Source organism: Lynx canadensis, chromosome A1 (assembly GCF_007474595.2).
Source record: "Lynx canadensis isolate LIC74 chromosome A1, mLynCan4.pri.v2, whole genome shotgun sequence".
NCBI classification, from domain to species: domain Eukaryota; kingdom Metazoa; phylum Chordata; class Mammalia; order Carnivora; family Felidae; genus Lynx; species Lynx canadensis.
In genome coordinates, this window is record NC_044303.2 from 172,796,204 (window position 1) to 172,821,836 (window position 25,633).

Genomic DNA, 25,633 nt, shown 5'->3' on the forward strand with positions numbered 1-25,633 from the left:
CTGCATGTCTATTTTTGTGTAGTACCATAGTGCGAGTGGGGGAGAGGGACAGAGGAGAGAGAGAATTCCACTCAGTGTGGAGCCCATAACCCTGGGATCATGATGTGAACTGAAATCACAAGTAAGATTCTCAACCAAATGAGCCACCCAGACACCCCAGTCCTGTACTATTTTGATTATAGCTTTGTGGTATATCTTGAAATCTGGGATTGTGATACCTCTGTCTGTATTCTTTATCAAGAAAGCTTTAGCTATTTGGGGTCTTTCGTAGTTCCATACAAATGTTAGAATTATTTGTTCTACTTCTGTGAAAAATGCTATTGGTATTTTGGTAGGAGTTGCGTTAAATCTGTAGATTGCTTTGGGTAGTATGGACATTTTAACAATATTCTTGTAATCCATGAGCATGGAATGTCTTTCCATTTGTGTTGTCTTCAATTTTTTTCATCAGTGTTTTATAGTTTTCAGATTATAGGTCTTTTACCTCCTTGGTTAAGTTTATTCCTAGATAATTTATTCTTTTTTGGTGCAGTTGTAAATGAGCTTGTTTTGTTATTCTACTTCATTATTGGTGTATAGAAATGTAATAGATTACTGTATATTAATTTTGTATCCTGTAACTTTGCTGAATTCATTCATTATTTCTAATAGTCTTTTTTTGTGTGGAATTTTTAGTTTTTTGTGTATAGTATCGTATCTGCACACAGTGACAGTTTTACTTCTTAGCAATTTTGATGCCTTTTTATTTCTTTTTCTTATCTGCTGCAGCTAAGCCTTTCAGTACTATGTTGAGTAAGTGGCAAGAATGGACATATCCTTGTTTTGTGTGCCTGATACTAGAAGAAAAGCTGTCAGTTTTTCACCATTGAGTATGATGTTAGCTGTGGGTTTGTTATATGTGGTCTTTATTATGTTGAGGTATGCTTTTTCTAAACCCACTATTTTGAGATTTTTTTTTTAAATTTTTAATGTTTATTTTTGAGAGAGAGAGAGACAGAGTGTGAGCAGGGGAGGAGCAGAGAGAGAGGGAGACACAGAATCTGAAGCAGACTCCAGGCTCCGAGCTGTCAGCACAGAGCCCAACATGGGGCTCAAATTCACGAACCACGAGATTATAACCTGAGCCGAAGTTGGTCGCTTAACCAACTGAGCCACCCAGGTGCCCCTGTTTTGAGAGTTTTTATCATGATCGGATGTTGAATTTTGCCAATTTTTTTTTTTTATCTGTTGAGATGCTCATATGATTTTTATTCTTCATTATATTAATGCAGTGTATCTTGATTGATTTGTGTATGTTGACCCATCTTAGCATCCCAGGAATAAATTTCAATTGATAGTAGTGACTGATCCTTTTAATATATTGTTGCATGCAGTTTGCTCATGTTTTGAGGTTTTTTTACATCAGTGTTTATCAGGGATATTGGCCTGTAGTTTTCTTCTTTTGTAGTGTCTTTGTCTAGTTTTGGTATCAGTGTAATGCTGGCCTTGGAGAATGTACTTGGAAGTTTTGTTTCCTGTTGCACTTTTTGGAATGGTTTGAGGCGAATAGGTATTAACTCTTTAAATGTTTGGTGGCATTCACTTGTGAATCCATCTGGTCCTGGACTTTTGTTTGTTGGGAGTTTTTTTGATTACCGATTCAGTTTTGTTACTAGGAATCAAGTCTATTCAGATTTTCTGTTTCTTCCTGATTCACTTTTAGAAAATTGTATGTTTCTAGGAATTTATCCATTTCTTCTAGGTTGTCCAATTTGTTGGCATATAATTTTTTATAGTAGTCTCTTATAATCATTTGTATTTCTGTGGTGTCCATTCTTCTCTTTCATTTCTGATTTATTTTACTTGGGTCTTTTTTCTTTTTCTCTTGATGAGTCTAGCTAAAGGTTTATCATTGTTTATCTTTTCAAAGAACCAGCTCTTGGTTTCATTGATCTTTTCTGTGTTTTTTTTTTTGTTTGTTTTTTGTTTTTTAGGTTCTATATCATTTATTACTGCTCTGATCTTTATTATTTCCTTTTTCTACTAACTTTGGCCTGTTCTTTTTTTAGTTTCTTTAGGTGTAAGATTGTTTGAGATTTTTCTTGTTTCTTAAGGCAGACCTGTATTGCTATAAATTTCCTTCTTACAGCTGTTTTTGCTGCATCTCAAAGATTTTGGACTGTTGTGTTTTCACTGTCATTGGCCTCCATGTATTTTTTTTATTTCCTCTTTAATTTCATTTGCCCATGGTTGTTTAGTAGCATGTTGTTTAGTTCCCATGTGTTTTTCTTTTTTTTTTTTCTTGTAATTGAGTTCTAGTTTTATACTGTTGTGGTTGGAAAAGATGCATGATATGATGTCAGTCTTCTTAAATTTACTGACACTTGTTTTGTAGCCTAATGTGTGATTCATCCCAGGGAATGTTTCATGTGTACTTGAAAAGAATGTGTATTCTGTTGTTTTAGTATGGAATATTCTGTATATATCTGTTAAGTCCATTTGGTGTAACGTGTCAAAGACATGTTTCCTTATTGATTTTCTTAATCTGGATGATCTATCAGTTGATGTTAAAGTGGGGTGTTCAGGTTCCCTGCTATTATTGTATTACTGTCAGTTTCTTTCTCTATGTCTGTTAATAATTGTTTTATGTATTTAGGTGCTTCAGGGTTGGGTACATAGGTATTTACAATTGCATATCCTCTTTTTTGTATTGATCATTTTATCATTAAGTAATTCCCTTTGTCTCTTGTTACAGTATTTGTTTTGAGATCTGTTTTGTTTAATATAAGTATTGCTGCTCTGGTGGTGTTTTGTTGTTCTTGTTTTTGTTTGTTTCTTTTTCTTTCTTTTTTTTTTTTTTTTTTTTGCTGCTTCCATCTGCATGGAATGTCTTTTTCCATCTCATCACTCAGTCTGTATGTGTCTTTAACGTCTGAGGTGAATCTTTTCTAAACGGCCTATTGCTGGGTCTTGTTTTTTGTCCATTCTGTCACCCTGTGTCTTTTGTTTGAAGCATTTAGACCATTTACATTTAAAGTAATTGTCAATAGGTGTATACTTATGCCATGATTTTACTTGTTTTCTGGTTATGTAGTTCTTGTCTGTTCCTTTCTTCTTTTGCTCTTGTATTGATGAGTTTCTTTGCTGCTATACTTGGTTTGCTTTTTTATTTTTTGTGTATCTATTATAGGTTTTTGGTGTGAAGTTACCGTGAGATTAGTATATAACATCATAAATATGTAGCAGTCTATATTAAGTTGATGGTCACTTAAACTTGAACACATTCTAAAAGAATTTCATTTTTACCAACCCTCCATGTTTTATGTATATGTTGTCATATTTTACATCTTTTTGTGAGTCACCTTAACTAATTGTTTAGATATAACTGATTTGACTGTTTCTTTCATTTAACCTTCATGTTAGCTTTATAATTGCTTACTACCCTTATTGTATATTAGCTTTTATTCAAGAATTTTTTTCCATTCATAATTTTCTTTTAATTATAGCTTTTTCTTTCCCACTTAATGAAATCCCTTTAATGTTCCTTAAGGCTGGTTTAGTGGTGATGAACTCCTTTCACTTTTGTGTGGGTAACTGTTTATCTCCTCTTCAATTCTGAATAGTAATCTTGCTGGGTAGATCATTCTTCTTTGCAGTTCTTTCCTTTCAGCATTTTGAATATATCATGCCACTCCTTTCTGGCCTGCAAAATTTTTGCTGGAAAATTAGCTGATAGATTTGTGGGATATTCCTTGTACATGACTATTTGCCTCTTTCTTTCTGCTTTTAAAACTTTTAAAATTTTTAGTCTTTGACATTTTAATTATTATGTGTCATGGTATAGAACTCTTTGGGTTCATCTTTCTCTCCTTTTGGGACTCCTTCTAATACAAATGTTTGTTCACTTGATGTTATCCAAGAGATCTCATAACCTATCCTCTATTTTTTCTTTTTTTACTGTCCAGCTTGGGTACTTTCCATTATCCTATTTTTCAGATTGCTGCTCCTACATCTTCTAATTTTTTTAAGCTTATTTATTTATTTTGAGAGAGAATGTGCATGTGGGAGCAAGCAGGAAAGGGGCAGAGAGAGAGTGAGAGAGAGAAAATCCCAAGCAGGCTCTGTACCTGTGGGATTCTTTACTCGAGGCTTTAACCCATGAACCGTGAGGTCATGACCTCAGCTGAAATCAAGAGTTGGATGTTTAACCCTCTGAGCCACCCAGGTGCCCCTTCTAATGATTTTTGTTTTTTTAAACACTCAGGCCTTCCCCCCCCCCCCCAGAGAGAGAGAGAGGGGGGGAGGGAAGGAGGGAGGGAAGGAGAGGGACAGAGGGAGAGAGAAAGAGAATCTTAAGCAGGCTTCACACTCTGTGGGATGTCCTGGCGTGTTTCTCCTTTTCTTAACTCCCTTTTCCAGTTGACCTTTCTTCACTTGGGGCTTTTCTGGGTTGGGATGGGAATGAAATTGGATTTCTTTGTGCTATGCACTTTTTGCCACATTTTAGATTGTGGTTAGTGTCTAGAAACTTTACTAGAAATGAAAATTTCTATTTAAAGATAGTAGGTTGTACATAGACATCTACTCCACTAAAAGAGTAAAGTTTCAAATTCTTAAGTACATAAAACCACAAGAAAAGGAAGAATGGGTGAAAGGATGAGCGACAAAATTTCGGAACTATAAAGCAAAAAGGAATACTGTATATGACTTAGTAGATCTAACAGACCTGAATGAGAGTGGTGTAATAGTGTCAATCTATTCTAAAATAAGAATATTGAAAAATGGAAGAAGTGAATTTATATATCCTGTGTACATATATATACACATATATATCCTGAAAGCCCTCAGCCTTCTTCTGTTCTGCTCCTAGAATGTGGCAGCTTGTCCTTTACTCTCCCAAATCTGACATTGGAAGATTCTTTAGGTGATTTGACTAGCTCGTGAGGAAAGACTTAATGACACTGACATTGGTTCCCCAATTAAAGGGCTCAGCCTGATCACGTACCTTAAATGATGCCTTATAGTTTGATAAGCCTTCTAAATAGCTTTGTGGCCTTTCACTTAAATATGGATATCTGAAATAGGCTTCTTAACATTAAAAGGTAGAGTTTAAAGCTCAAAGAAAAGAAAAGCAACTGGGAGCAAGCAAACTATGCAGATAGAAGAAAATTTAAACTATATTGATCTCCTTAGAGAGGTAGATTTTTACAATCATGGAATAACAGGATAATCTATAAAAGCATAATTTAAACAAAGATAGCATTTGGAAATTAAAAATATGAGAGCAGAAACAATCTTAATAGATGGTTTGCAAGATACAGTTAATAATGTTCCTCAGAAGGTTGGGGTGGGGAGCAGAGGAGGAATCAGAGGTAGGAAATATCAGAGGAGAGTAAAGAATCATGAGGATCAGTCCATGAGATCCTTCAGCACTGAGGGATGTGAATTTCCAAAGAAGCAAGGTCCATTCATTGGCCAGTGCAGTAGATGAAAAATAGACAGCTGGGAAATTTCATAATACTGGGGACAGAAGGAAGAACCTAGAAGCTTCCAGACTGAAAAAAAAATACATCAGACAAATCTGAAATGCTTTGTCTTCTCACCATCAAAATTGGAGGCAGGTGGGAGACAGCACTGTCTTCAAAATGATTTCCAGCCTAGAATTCTTTATCCAGCCTGTCAGCTCTGAGGATAACGATATTTTCAGATGTACAGTATCTCAGTACTTATCCCCCTTGCATCCTTCCTTCAGAAGGTTTGGGAGGGTATACTTCATGAAAAGAATAAAGAAAATTAAGGAGGAAGACAGGATATAGGAATCCTGGACTCTGTAGGATAGAGGCATGGGGAACCATAGGATGCTAGTAAGAGGACAGTGTAGTATGATAGATGTGTATCAGCTGTAGATGATAAGCAGCCGATTGGAACAGATGACAGGGCTCAACGATAGTCTTGGAGATGAAACTGATGTGTCTGAATTAACATTTGAGAAAAAAATTTAGGAAACTAGTGGAAGGTTGAATTAGTGATAGGGATGATATAGAGAAAATGAAGCAAATGCAATGATAAGACCTTAATTATGGGAAGAACAAAGGATTGTGCAGGAAAGAAAAAGTAATCCTAGCTTACCACATGGCTTAATTGTGAATTGCATTTACAAAATCATAATAATGTAAAGACTGAGTGCTCATCTAACTCTGGTTATCACTGGGAATGATTTTCCCCCCCTTTAGGGGACATTTGCATTACCTGGCGATCTTTTTAGCTGTTATATCTTGGTGGGGAGTGCTAATGAGTAGAGGCTAGGGATGCGCTGAACGTCATGCAGGGCACAGGAAAGCTCTTCTCAACATAGACTTGTCTTCTTCAAAATGTCAGTAGTGCTGAAGTTGACATCCTAACCAAAATTATGATACAGTTTTGTTGGGTGGATGGAGAGATGAGAAGGGTGTGTAGAATGGGAGTGGGAATGGAGTTAATTCCATAATGGAAGTCAGTAGAAAATGCCCCAAACTGAGCAAATAATAAATGTCTAGAGTGTTTTAGGGATGTGTTAAGTTAAATAAAATCAGATACAAAATTAGTTTTTTGCAGTGCTATTTATCCTGTTTTACCACCCAGTGGTCATTCTTAGATGTGGGCAGTGGTCTGATATAGTTCAGTTCACAAAGTTGGTGGTTTGTTATTCGTAGTCTAATCCAAGCTTGTGCAGTTTGGGATTGAGCCTCAGTTTGTAAACAATTTCCTGGGGCCATTTTCCTGAGCTGCTTCTCTTTAGCTATTTCCCTGATACTTATTGGCTCTTTAGGTCTACCCTTTTGGTCCTTTAGTCAGAAGCCACTCTGGCACACACTTCATGTGTCTCTGCTCACGTCTGAGACCAAGTGGCTGAAGGTTAGAAGAAAAAAAACCAGTGAACATTAGCCCTACTCTCCTGGGAGCACATAGCTCTTGCGATTCAAGAGAAAGTTTCCTGTCCCTTAGAGTTTTAGCCTCTGTAGGTCTCTGTTACACACACTATTGCTGCCACCTCTAACCATGATGGCATTGCTTGTGGACTGGGGCATGGGAGAATGGAGAAAAGAAAAGGAAAACCCTACTCTCTGCAAGAGTTAGACTCCTCTCTTGACCCTTGAGGCTTGACCCTAGAGGGCTTCTGGGGCTCTCTCTTTCCCAGCTGGTGCTCACTTGTAACCGCCAGTCCGGCCAGGCGACACTAGAGGGTAGAAAAATGGTAAATTCACTTCAGATACTGTCCTCCCCAGTCTTCCTGCGACTGTTTACTTTTTACAGTCTTCAAGTAGCTGCTGTATGCTTTTTTTGTCCAGGTTTGAAAGTGACATTTTATGGGAGGGACAGAGTGTGCTTGTTCCATCCAACCAGAATAGGACCTACGTAAGCATTTAAAAGATAAATTGTAGCTATCAGTATGTCATTCTCAATGTATATGTCAAACAATTTGCTAGACTATAGGAATAAAAACAAGGAAAGATAGGGTACATTATCTCAGTGAACTACTTTAGAGGAGTTTGTGGACGGTAATAGTAAACGCCAGATAATTGTAAAGGAGTTGGGAGTCTCAGAGATTATATAAATCTGTTCAGAGGAGTCTGATGTATCTACATAAGAGGGGTAATGTTTGTAAGTCATGAAGGATGAATTAGGAGTTTGCTAGGTGGACAAGGGAAAGGAAGTAGATATAGTATATAGATGACAATTTAAGACATTTCTAAGAATTTGGTATCCCTGGGTATAAAGAGCCCCTTAAAATAATCCAAGAGGTTATGCAGGTGAGTAGGAACCAGATCTTGAATGCCATCTAGAAGAGTTTGGATTTTTTTATTTTAGATAATGCCACCGGGATTGCATGTTACACATTTTGTTCCTGGTATATGTGCAGTTTAAGCTCCTTTTCCCCATAGTTTTTCTGTATTGAAATATAGGTTAATTGTACCTACATTCGCCTTACCATTTACTTATTTATTCCCTTATTGGAATGTTACATTATTTTTATAATTTAAAAGCATGTTTTTTGAACATGAACAAAAAAGGTTGATTTGAACCTTGGAAACAAGCAAAAATATTTGCTAGTGAATAGTGTGAGTGATCAAACTGTCAATAACTAATTCTTAATTTTTAAAAATAACTTAAAAACCTTTGGATTTTGGGGTGCCTGGGTGGCTCAGTTGGTTAAGTGTCTCACTTTCGCTCAGGTCATGATCTCATGGTCCATGGGTTCAAGCCCCACATCAGGCTCTGTGCTGACAGCTTGGACCTGGAGCCTGCTTCATATTCTGTGTCTGCATCTCTCTCTCCCCACTCACATTCTGTCTCTCTCTCTCAAAAATAAATAAATATTAAAAAATTTAGGGGCGCCTGGGTGGCTTGGTCGGTTAAGTGTCTAACTTCGGCTTGGGTCATGATCTCACGGTCCGTGAGTTTGAGCCCCGCGTTGGGCTCTGTGCTGGCAGCGCAGAGCGTGGAGCCTGTTTCAGATTTTGTGTCTCCCTCTCTCTCTGCCCCTCCCCTGTTCATGCTCTGTCTCTCTCTGTCTCAAAAATAAATAAACGTTAAAAAAAATAAAATAAAATAATAAATTTAAAACAACCAATGGATTTCTTTTGTGTAGAAAGAAGGCATTTCCAAAAAATTCTCCAAGGCATTTCCAAAAAAGTCTATGCAGTGGAAGAAGTAATAGGTGGTTGCTTAAGGAGTGCTGTGAATCCCATTCACTTAGATTTTTTTTTTTTTTTTCAACGTTTATTTATTTTTGGGACAGAGAGAGACAGAGCATAAACGGGGGAGGGGCAGAGAGAGAGGGAGACACAGAATCGGAAACAGGCTCCAGGCTCTGAGCCATCAGCCCAGAGCCTGATGCGGGGCTCGAACTCACGGACCGCGAGATCGTGACCTGGCTGAAGTCGGACGCTTAACCGACTGCGCCACCCAGGCGCCCCGCATTCACTTAGATTTTTAAATTCTGACTTCTTAACAGAAAGAGGGGTTTATTGTCTCACTCACATGTATATGTAATATAGTGTATATTTATGCTGTATATATAAAATATGTCCCCACCTTTCTTCAAATGTACTTGAAAAAGATAATTTAGGATTTTAAAAAGTGAGTATACTTTAAAAAGTTATTTTAAACGTACGTTTTAAGAGGTATTTTGAGCTCCAGTTCTGCAGATGGGGATCTTTGAGAAGTATAGTCTGTTAATTAAACAAGAGTTGATTTCTTGTTGCTTTGTAATACTTTAAACAAGAAGATTAAGCAGCTAACATCTTACCTATTTGAATGAATTAATATATTTGTACATTATATGCTGTGGTACCTGGGTGGCTCAGTCGGTTAGGCGTCCGACTCTTGATTTCAGGATTGTGGTTATGATCGCAGGATTGTAGGATCAAGGCCTATGTCAGGCTCTGTGCTGTCAGTGTGGAGCCTGCTTGGGACTCTCTCTCTCCCTCTCCTTTGTCCCTCCCCTGCTTGCATGCATGCTCGGGCTCTCTCTCTCTCTCTCTCTCTCTCTCTCTCAGCAAAAACAATGCTTTTTTTTTTTTTTTTAAATGTTACCAGTCATGGGAGGAAATCCTAGTGAACGTTGTTTCCTTGCTGCCTTTATTTTGTTAACAAAGGGTAAATGGCCTCTTAAAAAAACTCTGTTATGAATGAGATAACTGTGAAAAACTATTTTTTCAGGCTTCTCTTCCTTGTGCAGCATTTGTGGTAGAGTGGTGAGCATAGCTGCCTTCCATCCAGACTCCTCTTCCCTACAGTAATGCTTCCAAATTTTCCTTCCTTGATCAGCACTTGGTCCCTTTTTTATGTTGGTGGTTAAAGCAGTTCAGTAGGTTAAATTCGTTACGGTTTGTAAATGTAATTTTAATGTTTTTTGTTTTTGACAGCCGATTTATTTTGCATATTCCCAGCGAGGAAAGAGACAATGCTATCCGAGTGTGTTTTCAGATTGAACTTGCCCATTGGTTTTACTTGGATTTCTACATGCAGAACACACCAGGATTACCTCAGTGTGGGATAAGAGACTTTGCTAAAGCTGATATCCTTTTTTTTATTATAATGACTGTCTTTCATTATTGCTAATAAAATATTTTAGTACAGATTTCCTTTTGCTTGTCTTTGAGATTTAAAACTTACTAGATAACTATACTTGGTTTCTAAAAATTGTCAATATAAATAGTAGACACAATTTAATAGTATATTTATTTTTATCTAGAGGACCCTTTGAAATAATGCAGTGATTGTTAGAATTAAATTTGATTTTCTCTTTCAGAAATAACTACCCAGTTTCTAGAACTGACCTCTTTTTTTACTTTGTTCTTGCTGTTCCATTTAACTAGATGATCTTTAATCAAATCACTACCTTTTGGGGATAGAAATTGTTAAATAATTATTGAATATTTAATATGTTAAAAGCAATGATTTTAGTTTTGTGGCAAATACAAAGAAGTCCTTGCTTTCAAAGTTGTTTTTTTTCCCCATTTACAAATAAGATAGAAGCTTGTCAGTTTATTAGTTATAAAAGATACATATGAAAATTTAAGATTATAAAAGAAGCTGTTAGAAGGCAAAAAAATTGGTGAATTGCTAATGGTCCCAATATTAAATGTGTTTAGAATTCAGAGATTTTTTAGGCAAAGCTATATTTGTAAGGGAATGTAGGATTTTATAAAGAGATAGGAATGGGTAGTATGTTCCAGGTAAAGAAAAGGATTGAGCAAAATTGGAGAGTTGGAAAGAATAAGGGATACCATAGGAAGTAAATTAGTATATATTGAACAGACAATTCTTATGGGAAGATAGTAGGGAATAGGGATGGGAGGTATGTAGGGGGGATTTGTGGGTTCTTAGATCTTGAGCCAAAGTGGTTTTTATTCTGTAGGTCATTGTTTTTAACTGTAAATCATGTATTCGAATGGAATTGTAACCACAAGTTCACTGTACTGTACTAGAGTTGGAGGAAGAATGGAAATAACTCTTGTCCTCAGCTCCTAGCTATAATTCTCCTTGAGCTCCATGAAATATGGGTCAGCCCTGCCCCAGGTCTCTGCAGAAAATGGATGAAACACTTTGTTCTAGATCATTGGTAACCATAAAAATTTTTTAAATTTTTGATCAAGGCTAAGGAATATTATGCAAATCTTTTGAAATGGTATTCAAGAAGACTTAATTGGCAGGAGAGGTTAAACCATAGGGTGGGCTATCACATTACTTGAGATACAGAGCATTAAGGTCTGGAACCATAGTAGAGGGACTACAAAGAAAAGACTGAAGAGACATTTTAGTGGCAGAAATGATCAGGCTGTTTGACTGATTAAATAATGGAGAAGTAAATGAAGAATCAAAGGGGGATAGAACTGCTATTGAACACTATCTTTGTTAAAGACTTGGTCATAGCTTTTGTGGAGAAATTATGGAGGACTTCGCTTTTAAGAAGCTGTAATCTAGTTATAGAAACATGATCAAAACAGGCAAATCTGCTTCTGTGATCTATTTTGCATAGACTTAGGGTTCTACCAGAACAACTTTACATACTTTGGGGTTCTGGGCAAGATTTTGTGTGTGTATGCACATGAGTTTTAAACTTCCCTTGCTAATAATTAAAAAAAAAGCCCAAAACTTTGTTTTGTTATGTTTATTCAGTTGTATGGAGAAAAGCCTTTCTTGCTAATGTGATAGATTTCATTAAATAAGTGAGTGTTTACTCCATGCCAGGCATTATGTAGTGAACAAAGTGGTCTCAGTCCCTGTCTTCAAGATGAAAGGAAGTTATTAGTGCAGTATGGTAAGTTACGATAGGGTACTACTGAAGAGCATAGGGTAAAAGTTGATAGCATAAGTTCTGGAGCCAGTTTACTTGGGTTAGGGTCCCATCTTTGCCATTTACTGGCCATGCAACCTTGGGCAAATTGTGGAGCTTTTCTGTACCTTTGTTTTCTTTTTTATAAATTGTGTATAGCCTTGGGATTTTTCTTCAGTAAGTGCTCAGCAAGGTCAGTATAGAATGGGCATCCTGGATTTTCTCCTGGGTTAAAGTTTTGCTTAGGGATCTATGTTCAGAGAACAGTGGGGCAAAGGAATTTTGGAAATTGCTAAGAGATTGATTAAAGTGATAAGCCATATTGTTTAGGGAAGAAAATAAAAGCAGGAGGAGGGTGCTAATGCAGACAAATGAATATAGTCAAGATCAATGTACAATAATGATATAATTAGAAGAATGCTGTAGAAAGTTATGGTCATGTAGAATGTTAATTAGAAGAATGCTGTAGAAAGTTATGGTTATGATGTTTTATTTCAGGCAAATTGCGGGAATAGTTTTAGTGATAGCAAGGTCCAGAATGTTGCTATGGGAATTGGTCTGAGAAGTGGGAATGGATAGGACAAGGAATACAAGGAACTGAGGCTAGAGCTTGAGAGGAGTTGTCCATGAGGAAATTTGTATCATCCAAGATAATGGCGGGATTTTGGAGGACGATTACTGTCTAAATGATGGTTATACCTAGAACAGATTTTTCATGTATTTGCAAAAATGTTAGTATAAAAAGAGTACTTAAGAAAAATTCACTAGATTATTAAAAAAAAAGATTATATGTATTCTATGTTCTCTATTCTTGTAAGAATATATTACAAGTGGACATGTGCTTCAAATTTTTACTTTAATCAGTATAACCTCTTAACTACCGTTGACCCATGAACAATGTGGGGATTAGGAGTCCTGACCTCTGTGTAGTATGAAGTCTGTGTATAACTTTGACTCCCCACAATTAACTGCTAATAGCCTACTGTTGACCAGAAGCCTTACCAGTAAAATAGCCAATAAACACGTGTTTTGCATGTGACATGTATTATATACTATATTCTCACAATAAAGTAACTAGAGGAAAGAAAACATTAGAAAGATTCTTTTCAGTGTTCTAAGTATATCTTGAGCTGTAGTTGGTTCAGTCAACTCATTTTGTGGTGGTTTTGGGGTAGAAAAAAATGAGTAAATGGAAAATGTAAATAGTAGTTAATTTATAATTTCTCTTGTTAAATCTTTATTTTTTGTTTTTTTTTAAAGTTGTTTAATGGGTAGAAAAGTAAGATAACACTAATTTATGGACATGGTGATGCACCTTGCAGTTCCTACAGAACACTGTAGGAAGAGGAAAGAGGAAGAACTGCATAAGTATCTTCCTCTCTGAACTATTAGGACTTCTTTCTGCTTTGTGCATACTTTTGTTTTTCTATGGTAAAAATTTTATTGGAAGAAATAAACATTTATTTAAGATGTATACTTAAGATTCAAAAAAAAAAACCTGTGATGACTTTAATCTTTATTTATTTTTGACAGACAGGAGAGACAAAGCATGAGCAGGGGAGGGGCAGAGAGACAGAGACACAGAATCCGAAGCAGGCTCCTGGCTCTGAGCTGTCAGCACAGAGCCCCACGCAGGGCTTGAACTCACGAGCGATGAGATCATGACCTAAGCCGAAGTCGGATGCCCAACCGACTGAGCCACCCAGGCACCCCAAACCTGTGATGACTTTAAAACACATAAGAGGTTTTACTAAACATATAAAGCCAGACTATTATTGGGAAGTACCTTTCCAGAATGTTAGCAGGCTTGTATAGAATGTAAGGGTTAATGTTATGTCCAAGCTTTGTCCTTTTTTCTCCCTTCCCCAATTAAAGGCATTTATGCTGAGATTCTATTATAGTGAGATTATATTGTAGATTATATATTGAGGTTAACCTAGTGTCTGTCTTTTGATTACAGTGTTGTCCTAGATGGTTGACTTCTTTGGGCTCTTTGAGGGCCTCTGTAGTTTTTACTACAACTCTAAAAACCAAAACAGATTGATTGATCTATTTATTTATTTATTTATTTACTTATTTATTTAAATATTTGTTTACTTTTGAGAGAGAGAGAGAGAGACAGAGTGTGAGTGGGGGAGTGGCAGAGAGAGAGGGAGACACAGAATCCAAAGCACGTTCCATGCTCTGAGCTGTCAGCACAGAGCCTGACGTGGGGCTTGAACCCATGAACCGTGAGATCATGACCTGAGCCAAAGTCGGATACTTAACCAACTGAGCCACTCAGGTGCCCAAAAACAGATTTTTTAAATAAAAAGCTATAGAACTTATAAAATTGTTTTCATAAAATGAATTTAATACGATTTTTTTTTTAATCAACTGTCAGTCACAGTGTGAATATAGTGCTTCTTTGAGGGTATTTTGATGTGCCTGTACTAACCAGTTTTTCCACCACCTTTCTTTGCTATATCTGTTAATGAAACCTTCCTTTCTATATTATGCTAGCTATATTCCTTTCTATATTATGCATCATTTGACCTTAATACATCATTTGTATATTAGTTTCCTCCATTTTTAGTAGACCACAGCAGTAAGTAGTACTAGTACCAATATGGTCTCTGAAATCACGTAGTACTTGATATATGTGGTCATCCAAATGATTGAAAGTATGCTCATATTACCTATTTTTAGGTTAACATCAAAATAAAAACAATAAATGTGTTCATAAAGGACTTGAGGACCCTTAAGAATACATCCTTGGTTTGAGAAACACTGTCATAACAAATATCTTTTCCCACACTTTCCATAATTAAGAGTGTTGTAGTGATGAGGCATTTGATAGAGTAGAGTATTGGAAGCCTGAGCATCTACTTTACAGGTTTAGGTTTTATCTACTTAAAAAATAAAAAATATTTTACTCTGCCCAGTATGGGGGGCAGGGCATGCCCAGTTTCTTTTGAAATAGGCTATACTTAATGCCCAGATTTACTTTTCTCTATAATTCTTAGTAATTCCTCATCTTAAAAATGTTTTTAATTATAAAACTAGTCAATACATGTGCATGGTGAAGACATTCAACAGTAGAGAATAGTGGTATACATCATCCCTAGTTCTCCTTCCCAGAGGTAACCACTTTTACTTGTTTTGGTGGTTTCTACCTTTCACCAATGTATGTATACTGTACTTCTGTTTCTTGTGATCAGTTTTAGTATTTGTTGACTCCTGATGTGGTGAATTTGACTCACTTAATGAGAAGTATTTGAGATGTTCACATGGCCCTGAATTTGTTTTAGCATAGAGCTCTAAGACTGACTATGCAAATCTTACTTGATTTGTGTCCAGCTGAATGCAGAAGCTAGAAATGACTTGTTCAGGAGAAAACAAAGAGGGGAGGGGTAGTGACCAAGAAGGAGGAACAAAACTTAGGTGAAGATTTGAGTAATTTCATATAAAATTCATAGTTGATTTAAATAGGTTTCTTTTTATATATAAGTACTCAAGCTATATTTAGAGAGAAAGTAGCTTCCTTAACACTATGTATACTCTTCAGTCACTGTCCATTTTTGCTGCCTCAAGGTGAAGATGTGGAAAAAATTTTGGATGAATGGAAGGAATATAAAATGGGAGTACCAACATATGGTGCAATTATTCTTGATGAGACACTTGAAAATGTGAGTGTAATAAAAGATTTTTAGTGCAATCATCACCTGTTTTCATCATAAATAAAATGTATGTGCTATTTATATAATGTTCTGAACTGAGGTTTGAAAATAGACTTTTAGTGCTGAAAGGCCAAAGTTTGTATATTTTTTCTGCATTCTGAGTCCTAATGTTTTATACTTGTAGTATGACTTATTGCAAAGAAATGTCACTTTATTGAAGAAATACTTTAAAATGGGCAGAATGCCCATCTTCATACTGGTATAGTGAGACTTTTGGAAGATATTAAAACCAAGTACTGTATAAAAATATTGGTGATAACAGTTACTTGAAGGAAGGTTACTTCAAACACCTTTGACCTAGAAAGGAGTGTGGGAAAGGAAGGCAAGTTTTATTTTTACCTCTGCTCATTTTTATAGGTACTACTGGTTCAGGGGTACCTAGCAAAATCAGGCTGGGGATTTCCAAAAGGAAAAGTAAATAAAGAAGAAGCTCCTCATGATTGTGCTGCTAGAGAGGTGAGTTACTGCAGTTTGAAACACGGTAGCATTCGGTGATTATGCTTTGAGTAAAGTACTTTTTAGTCATGGAAATTTACTGTTTGGACCATCTAATCCTCTTTCTAGAACTTGACTGCAAGAAGTAACTTATCTTTTGTAAGGTGACTGTTGATTCTTTTGTCCACATGTATCATTTATTCTTCCCTTATTTGTTTCCGTTTTCTTTTATTGTCCATTTTTAATTCTGTTATCTCTAACTCCTTCTCTACCTTGTTTTAAAATTGGATTTGCAGTTGGTAAAACACTTTGGCATTTACAACCCCTGTTTTATGTTTATTGTCTTGGCTTCCAGACAAGTGCACAATTTGTGCTTCCTTAAGAAATTTACATTTGTTGCTCAAACCCACTCTACCTTCCCACTGCCTGTAAGATGAAGTTTAATTCTTTATTGAAACTCCATCCCTTATTCCTGACACAAAATTTAGCCATTCCTAAATTTACCTTTATTCTCAGTCAAAAGAATTTATTCTCTGTTACTTGAATTTAACTGATTTGTTTCAGCCTCTAAACTTTGCTTATATTATCTCCTTACTCAGAAAGTTGTCTTTTCTTCCTAACTATTCAAATCCTATCTAGACCGAGCTCAAATTATGACTTTTCTTATTTGTAAAGTGAGGTTTAGCGTGAATAACTTTTTTTTCTTTTTTTAAATGTTTATTCATTTTTTGAAAGAGGGAGAGAGAGAGCACAAGCAGAGGAGGGGCAGAGAGAGAGGAGACAAAATTCAAAGCAGGCTCCAAGCTCTGAGCTGTCAGCACAAAGCCTGATGGAAGACTCGAACTCATGAACCATGAGATCATGACCTGAACGGTTGGACGCTTAACCTGACTGAGCCACCCAGACGCCCCCCCCGCCCTTTTTTGTTTTAATTGAGGTGTAGTTTATACACAGTGTTAGTTTCAGGTGTAGACTAGAGTGGTTCAGAAAATCTGTATACATCAATGCTATGCTTACCACAAGTGTAGCTATCATTTGTCACCATACAACGCTATTACAATACCATTGGCTGTGTTCCCAATACTGAATCTTTTGTCCCTGTGTTTTATTTATTTCATAACTGGAAGCCTGTACTTCCACTACCCTTCATCATTTTGTTCCTCCCCTAAACCACCTCCCCTGTGGCAGCCATCAGTTTGTTTTCTGTACTTGTGGATCTTTTTCTGCTTTTTGTTTTTGTTTAAAAAAAATTTTTTTTTTAATGTGTATTTATTTTTGAGAGAGACAGAGACAGAATGTGAGTGGGTTAGAGGCAGAGAGAGAGGGAGACACAGAATCTGAAGCAGGCTCCAGGCTCTGAGCTGTTAGCACAGAGCCTGATGCGGGGCCCGAACCCACAAGCTGTGAGATCACGACCCAAGCTGAAGTCGGATGCTCAACCAACTGAGCCACCCAGGCGCCCCTGTTTTTGTTTTTTTAGATTCCAAATATAAGTGAAATAATATAGTAATGTCTTTCTCTGACTTATTTCACCTAACATCACACCCTCTAGACTATCCACGTTGTTGCAAATGGCAAGATCTCATTCTTTTCTTTATGGCCGAGTAGTATTCGTGTGTGTGTGTGTGTGTGTGTGTGTGTGTGTGTGTGCGCGCGCGCGCGTGCGCGTATGTACGTACGTGTGTACGTACCCCACATCTTCTTTATCCATTCATCTATCAATGAATGGGCACTTGGGTTGCTTCCATGTCTTGGTTATTGTAAATAATGCTGCAATAAACATAGGGGTGCTTATGCCCTATATTAGGGTATATGTAAAAACACTGCTTCAAATTAGTGTTTTTGTATTCTTTGTGTAAATACTAGTGGAATTATTGGATCATATGGTATTTCTATTTTTAATTTTTGAGGAACCTCTATGCTCTTTGCACAGTGGCTACACCAGTTTGCATCTCCACCAGCAGTGCACGAGGGTTTCTTTTTCTCCACATCCTCACCAGTACTTGTTATTTCTTATCTTTTTGATTGTGGCCATTCTGTAGAGTGAATAATTTCTAAAGTTCATTCATTTTTTCTTTTTAATTTTAGAGAGCACATGGGAACGGGGGAGAGGGGCAGAGGGAGGAAGAGAATCTTAAGAAGGCTCAGTGTGGAGCCCAATGTGGGACTCTATCCCCCATCTCTGGGATCATGACGTGAGCCAAAATCAAGAGTCAGACACTCAACCAACTGAGCAAACCAGGCATCCCTAAGGTTCTTTCTTAATTAAAATTCTGTTTATTTTAAAATTTAACCAGTGAGCTCTATCCTATAGTAGTCTCTGAACTTTAATAACAGTTGTTGTCTAGACATTTGCTTGGCATTAATTATGTAGTACCTGTTATACGTTGTGGATTGTATTCTTGTTTATGAATTCCTTATCATTTATCACATTAAATCTTCTTGAAATTTGAGAAGTTGAGCTATAAAGAAGCACAATATAATGGAGAGAGAACTGCTCTAGGAGTTGAAGATTTGTTCCAGTACGTTTCTAGTAAATGCTAGTCAATATCCTAGAGACTTTGGGTGAGCCACTTAATCTTTGTAAGATACACGTACTATTAAGAGTTATTTAAGGGCTTCATAACTAGAAGTAAATATCTTTAAAATCTAAGGTGGTAGTGATTAACTTTGAGATATTTTTTGAGACGGCAGTATGGATTTTATGGCATATTTCATTTGGATCTGTTGCCTTACTTTGTCTTGACTCAGTATTTTCCTGTAGCAACGTTCACCTGGTTTAAGTTTGATGTAATTATTGGTGAGTGATAGTAATTAAAATTCTTACAAACCACTAACATATTTATTTAACATAGAAAAACCATTAGTGGTTATTTACTTTGGAGTAGGATTTAAAAAATGATTGAAAATGCTACATTTCTAATTCAGTATGGAACGCTTTCTAAGTATTTGCAATAGCTTATAGACCAATAATACAAGTAAATGAAGGTTTACCCACACCCCTTAAAATTGAAAGGTAACAGGTGAGAAATTGACACATCCTCTAAGACCTTTCCCTTTCTGTGGATAGTAGGAGACTGAATGGAGCAGTTGTAAAGTCTTCCCTTTTATGTCTTCAAATTTTGTGGTCCTCATGCTCATAAGGAAGACAAAATAGAAAGCTTAGCATCCTACTTAGAGGAATTGATCAGTAATCCTGTACGTGGAGTTAGACTGGTCCTATAGCAGTATGATAATTGTCTGGGTCCAGAAAAGAGACTACATTAACTGGAAAACGGGCTAAATTTGGTGAGATCAGCTGTCTCTGTAATTGGATCTTTTTGAGGAAACTTAGAGAACGTCAAATATTTAAATTTGCAAAGCTGAAGTAGTACCCCAGACCCAAGGGATCATCTACATCTACCACTAGAACCTTCCTTCTGACAAATTTTATACACTATATTGTAAGAGGCTGGGTGATGCAGAAATATAGGATATGGGGGTGGGCAGAGGCAATTAACCTGTGAACTGAGGCACTCAGTTTTCACTTCAGTTTATCTTGTTTTCTACTCTGAAATACTAAGATAAAAGATTGTCCTATTCATGTGGTGCTAATTTCAGTAATAATTCTAGATCACCATAATTTGTAAGAAAGAAAAAGTTTATTAGGGCATGGGGAATGAGAGAATGGAGTGTAAATGATAGGATGCTACAGAGAATCTTGTGGGGAGGGATACAGCCATTATGGAAGAGGATCAGCTCCATTTTATAGGAGAGGAACTGAAACAGATCAGTTTAGTAACATGCCCAAGGCCTCACAGTGAGCAGCAGAACAGGGATGCAGAACCTTGGTTGGGCTCTCGAGTCCATGTTTCTGACTACTACAATATAGGCAGTCAAGGAATATTTGTAAATGGGTATTTCTAAACACACAGAGATGGAAACAGAAGGAATTTGTGATTTTTAAGTACTGTGTATCTATTTTCTAATAACGTTTACCTTTCTCAGGTGAATATGTATAAGTTGTTTTTTTTTTTTTTTCTGTTTTAGAGCTTTTGCCTTGCTCTGAGGAAAGCATAGGTATTCTTAGAAACCATAGACCCTTAATTTCAAGGAAAGACTTTTTCCTTTTGATAGTAAGAATTAATCCTTTTAAACTTTCAGATCTAAGTAACATCCTCTTTTAGCTGATAAAGGAACATGTCAGAAAAAAACTTGTCTTTAATTTTTCTACATTTTTGGATTAGAATTTGATTTTTATTTTTGGTTTTTAAATGGTTGCCTTTGTTATAAAGAGAGAAAAATTTGGGGGTTAAGGTTGAGCATTCCTATATTAGTCCAGTCAGGCTGCCATAACAAAATACCACAGATGGAGTAGCTTAAACTCAACAGAAATTTAAGTTTTAGAGGCTGAGAAGGCCAAGATCAAGGTTCCTGGTGAGGGTTCTCATGCTGGCTTGCAGGTGGCTGCTTTCTTGCTTTGTGCTCATGTGGTCTTTTTCCTGGGTGCCTGTGTGAGTGCAGAGAGCTCGCCCTTTGTTGTTGTCATCTTATAAGAACACGCCCAACCTTAATGTCCTTATTAGGCCCCCAACCTTATGTCCTCATTTTACCTTTAGCGCCTCCTCACAGGCCCTATTTCTAAATACAGTCAGTCGCATTAAGGGTTGGGCCTTCAACTTAGGAATTTTGGTAGGACAAAGTTCAGTGCAAAGCAGCTGCCATTTTCGAGTTTGAAAGTGTTCAACTAGCAGTCCTAGACTTGTAGTGTATGTTTCTGCCACTTGGTGGTGCTGCAGTATAACAGAAGCAGTGCTGTGTGGCCCTGGTGGGGGGAGTATCACCAATGTCTTAGCTTAAAACCAGATTGTTATTTTTGGTAGGAGTTCATGTTAATATTACAGTTTTCCTTTTAATTTTCACCTGTATTAACCTGTCAGGAAGTGTTCTATCTGAAATTTTTTAGCTGCCATTAGACTTAGGCTAATGCTTTAAACTTTTTTTTTCTTTTAATTTTTTTTTCTTTTAAGTTACGTGTTTCTGTCATGAGTGTTTAAGCTTGTTTTAAGTTGCTAAATAACATTTTAATTTGGTTTATTATAGTTAAGTTAATGTTGTTATTTCATTATATGTGGCTGTCCAGAGGTGTTTTGTTAAAGCAGAATCTGATCTATCTTATAAGAACTGTTTATGTGATCTGAGCTGAAAGAAACACTGAAAGCAGGTTCCTCAGGGACAAGGTATGAATAATTAATAGAAAGCTTAGTGCCATCTTTTTTTTTTTTTTTTAGTTTATTTATTTATTTACTTACTTACTTACTTACTTATATAATCTCTACAGCCAACATGAGGTTTGAACTCATGACCCTGAAATCAAGAGTCGCAGGCTCCTCTGACTGAGCCAGCCAGGTGCCCCAACCTTAGTGCCATCTTGATTAGAAATTTCCTGTCTTTAACCTTTTGGTTCACCTTTGTTAATTGGGTTCTGTTACCTTTTTTTCTTAATTTTTTTAATTTATTTTTTTTGAGAGAGAGACAGACAGACAGGGTGTGAGCGGGGCCTGGCAGAGAGAGAGACACAGAATCTGAAGCAGGTTCTAGGCTCTGGGCTGTCAGCACAGAGCCTGACTTGGAGCTCGAAACCAAGAACGGTGAGATCATGACCCCGAGCCGAAGTTGGATGCTTAACCCGCTGAGCCACCCAGGCGCCCCAAGTTCTGATTACTTTTATTCAGTGAAGTAGATTTAGGACAAGGATGGGAAAATGTTTTCTAGAGATTGTTGAAAGGATGTGTTAGGATAACTTCAGTATATTTTCATTGTTAATTGTGGTGAAATACCAGTTGTTGAATAAGCAAGTGATTCCTGTGTTTTCAGGATTTCATTTTATTGCTTACTATTTAGCAAAACAGTATATTTTATTGTAATGAAGCTGACTTTAATATGCATTTACATAACTTAATCTTGATAGAATTTGTACAGAGGAACAATTGGTTGGTTTATTCTACTTCTTCCTATAGGTTTATAAAAGATATTAGATAATAGGGAGAGGATTTCATTGTGCTGGTGCTCTTTGGGCAGCACATTTTTTAATCTTACTTAGGGATTTTTATCTGATATCATTTGGGAAGTTAATGCTATTCTCTGTGCCAGGAAAATTAACTATGTACTGTAATACAGGGATGGATTTGATCCATAGAAGATGTGGTATCAAAATTTTTGTCTTTGATGTCTGTGTATGTGAGTGAGCTATTAAAAGCTTTTCCTGGTAAATATGATGAGAATGGATACCTAACTTTATTTTTTATTTTGAGAGTGTGTGTGTGTGTGTGTGTGTGTGTGTGAGTGAGGAGGGGCAGAGAGAGAGGTAGAGAGAGAATATCTATCCCACCTGGGGCTCCAACTCCTGAACCGTGAGATCATGACTTGAGCTGAAATCAAGAGTTTGGTGTTTATTTGACTGAGCCACCCAGGCACCCCTGGATACCTAACTTTAGAGGCAAATCAATCTTCATCACTTCTAGAATTGGGAGTTTATATCTGTTACTTTATTATATTTGTTCTAAGTTTGGTTGTACAGGGTTTGAAGCTATGTTTAGCGCTGATGGCTCTTTTCATTTTACCTCATATTGTACCACTTCCTCCCATATGATTCTTCAGCTATAGTCTTTCCCAGCTCTAAGCGGAATGCCATTTTCCTATCTGGCAAACTCCTATTCATCTTTCAAGTCCAGCTCAAGTGAATCCAGCGGACTAGAGTGCTGTCCATGACACCTTCTTGAGATAACCACCCTATTTCACAACTCACACCTTACCTTAACCCATGACTGAGTTATGTATTCCTACAGTATCCACCTACCTCTTGGCATGTATATTGTATTACAATTATTTTCTTTTTTAGGCTAAGCTCCTTAAAGAGCAGTGCTTGCTTTATTAATTTCTGAAGTCCGTGTGTAGGATGGTACCTGTTACTTATTAATAAGCACACGGTACATATTTGAATGCACTAAATGCATTACTATTGAGATAATTACAAGTAGTATAGAGCAAAATAAAGAACAGTAACACAAAGAATATATTTGCCTATTAATATTTTGCCATATTTGATTTATTACATTTGATACATATGTGTGTATGGTTTTTATTATTATTGCTGAATAACTTGGGAATAAAATGCAGACATAATGCCCCTTAATCCCTAAATACTTATGCATGTAAATTTTTTTTTAAGATAAGTGTACTCTTTTTTGGGGGGGGGGGGGGAGAGAGAGCATGTGTGCACGTGTACGCAAACCAGTGAGGGGCAGAGAGAGAGGGAGAGACAATCCCAAGTGACAGCCTGATGGCAAGGCTTGGTCTCACAAACCATGAGATCATGACCTGAGTTGAGATCAAGACGCTTAATTAACTGAGCCACCCAGGTGCCCCTCTTTCTTTTTTTTTTTTTCTTAAAAAAATTTTATGTTTTTAAAATTTCTTAATATTTTTTGAGAGAGAGATAGAGAGAGAGAGAGAGAGAGAGAGAGAGAGAGAACACAAGTAGGGGAGGAGCAGAGAGACAGAATCTGAAGCAGGCTCCAGGCTCTGGGCTGTCAGCACAAAGCCCAACACGGGGCTCAAACTCACGAACCATTAGAGCATGAACCTGAGCTGAAGTAGGGCGCTTAACTAACTGAGCCACCCGGGTGCCACTCTTTTTTTTAAATACCAAGTATATATATGCACACCCAGTCTGACATTTCCAGAAGTAGGAAATACAAGTAATGTTTCTCCTTTTTCTGTATACCACAGAACATTTTTCAAGTGAGTATATTCAACTTGCTTTTAAGATAAGGAACAAAAGGTTTAGCATACTTAGGAATTTATAGAAGTGAGGTGTCATGGAGGAGCCTAAGTTGGGAGTCATGGACTATACATGCCTGAGAGAAGGAGAGATGTGCCTTTTTTGAGGAATGTAGAAAGATGTACATCGAACTGACAAGAGAAGGCAGAAAGATGAAAGAAATGAGTAGGAATAGCTCCTCTACACCTGGATCTTGCAAGAGATTCAGCCCTGGCCATGTGTTTTAATATCTTCTGCCCCACTGGTTGGTTAGGAGATGCTGAAACCAGAGGGAAGGACTTACTACAGTGTAAAAGATCCTCAGTGGACTTTAGACACTGAGAATCCAAAGCCTTTTTGATTGGGGGGTGAAGTGGAGAAGGACTTCATCAGAGTAACACATGTTATTTGAAGAAGAACTTTAAGGCTAGAAGAGATGAGTAGTTTTTTTATTTTACACAGAAGCCCAATTTGTTAATCAGAGTAAGTATGGTTTCTTTGGTTGAAGGAAGAGGTAAAGGTTGGATGTAACACCAATTCCTGAGATGTATGTTCTCCCATTTCCTCCTCCTCCAGCCCCTGAGGGAAGGCAGTTTTAGAACCATGCGTCTGTCTTTTCACTAGTTTTCAGTTCTTTGCGTTTGCCCCCTACTCACACACAAATGAGGTTGTAGCTCTACTTTTGAAATCTGTCCGTAAAAAAAAAAGTTAGTATTAATCACAATTCAGTTTTCATGTTTGAAAAATAGTTTTATTTGTATAAGAGTTTTTAGTCTGTAACTTGGTGTATGTAGATTCATATGTGCTGTTAATAAAATCATACGTGGTCCCAGCTTAAGAGTTCTGGACCCAATTACAATGAGTGTGTGTGGTGGTGGAGGTGGGGGTGGCTGTTGTTCTCACACCAACAAGCAATTGACAGACACTGGCTGCGTGTCCTATAATTCAGCTCAATTCTGAGTTTGTCTACCTGGATAGAATCAAATCCCACAGGTTAAGGGACTCCTACAAGACTGCCCGTCACTTCAGATGACAGTCATAAGTCCAGGTTTCTGGACTGTCATCTGAATTTCTGTATTTCTGACCTAGATTGGAGGTTCCAGCGGGCCCCCTCCTTGGGTTCAATTAATTTGCTAGAATGGCTCTTAGAACTGAGAAAAACTGGTTTATTTAAAAGGATATATAACTCAAGAACAGCCAGATGGAAGAGATGTAGAGGGCAAAGTATGGAAAAAGGGTGCTCTCTCCTACTGTACCACTCTTCCCAAATCTCCATGTTCATTAACCCAGAAGTCACCGTCCAGTTCCCCACCCCTTGGCCTTTTGGGTTTGTATAGAGGTGTCTTTGTGTAGGCAGTCTTGATTAAATCACTGGCTGTTGGCTTTTTGAGCTCAATCTCTAGCCTTTCTCTCCTTCCTGGTGATGGGAGGAGGGTGGGGGTTGAGGGTGGGACTGAAAGTTCCAGTCCTCTGAACTTGGTTGGTTCTCCTGGCAGTCAGCCCCCATCTTTAGGTAGGGGCCAAAAGTTATCTCATTAACATAACAGAAGACATCCTTGTGGCTTTCATGCTTAGGAGATTCTGAGGGTTTTAGGAGGTTTGTACCAGAAAGGTGATGAAAACCAAATAATATATTTCTTATTGTAAACCGCAGTATCACACATCTTCCTTCATTGAATAGGTGAAGAACTTAGGCTCAGATATATTAAAGGGGTTTATCCATAGTTGAACAGTTCAATAGAGGCAGAACTAGAACCCTAGAGCATTCTGACTTCTTGCTTAGTGTTTTCATGCCTTTACTTGCCTGGATATTTCTGAGTTTTTGCCTTTGAAGTAAATTTTAACAAACTGGAGGTCTAACAGCAGCAATTGAAAATC

The 25,633-nt window shown here is 37.1% G+C and overlaps 1 protein-coding gene across 1 annotated transcript in view; it reads left to right on the forward strand.

Moving 5' to 3' along the window:
• The window catches only part of DCP2 (decapping mRNA 2), a 50,958-nt gene that overhangs the window by 7,689 nt on the left and 17,636 nt on the right, over window positions 1–25,633 (forward strand). The window contains exons 2-4 of the mRNA XM_030326495.1: window positions 9,888–10,039; window positions 15,341–15,468; window positions 15,877–15,975. Coding sequence (XP_030182355.1) covers window positions 9,888–10,039; window positions 15,341–15,468; window positions 15,877–15,975 — 379 coding nt within the window. The remainder of the gene's footprint in view (window positions 1–9,887; window positions 10,040–15,340; window positions 15,469–15,876; window positions 15,976–25,633) is intronic.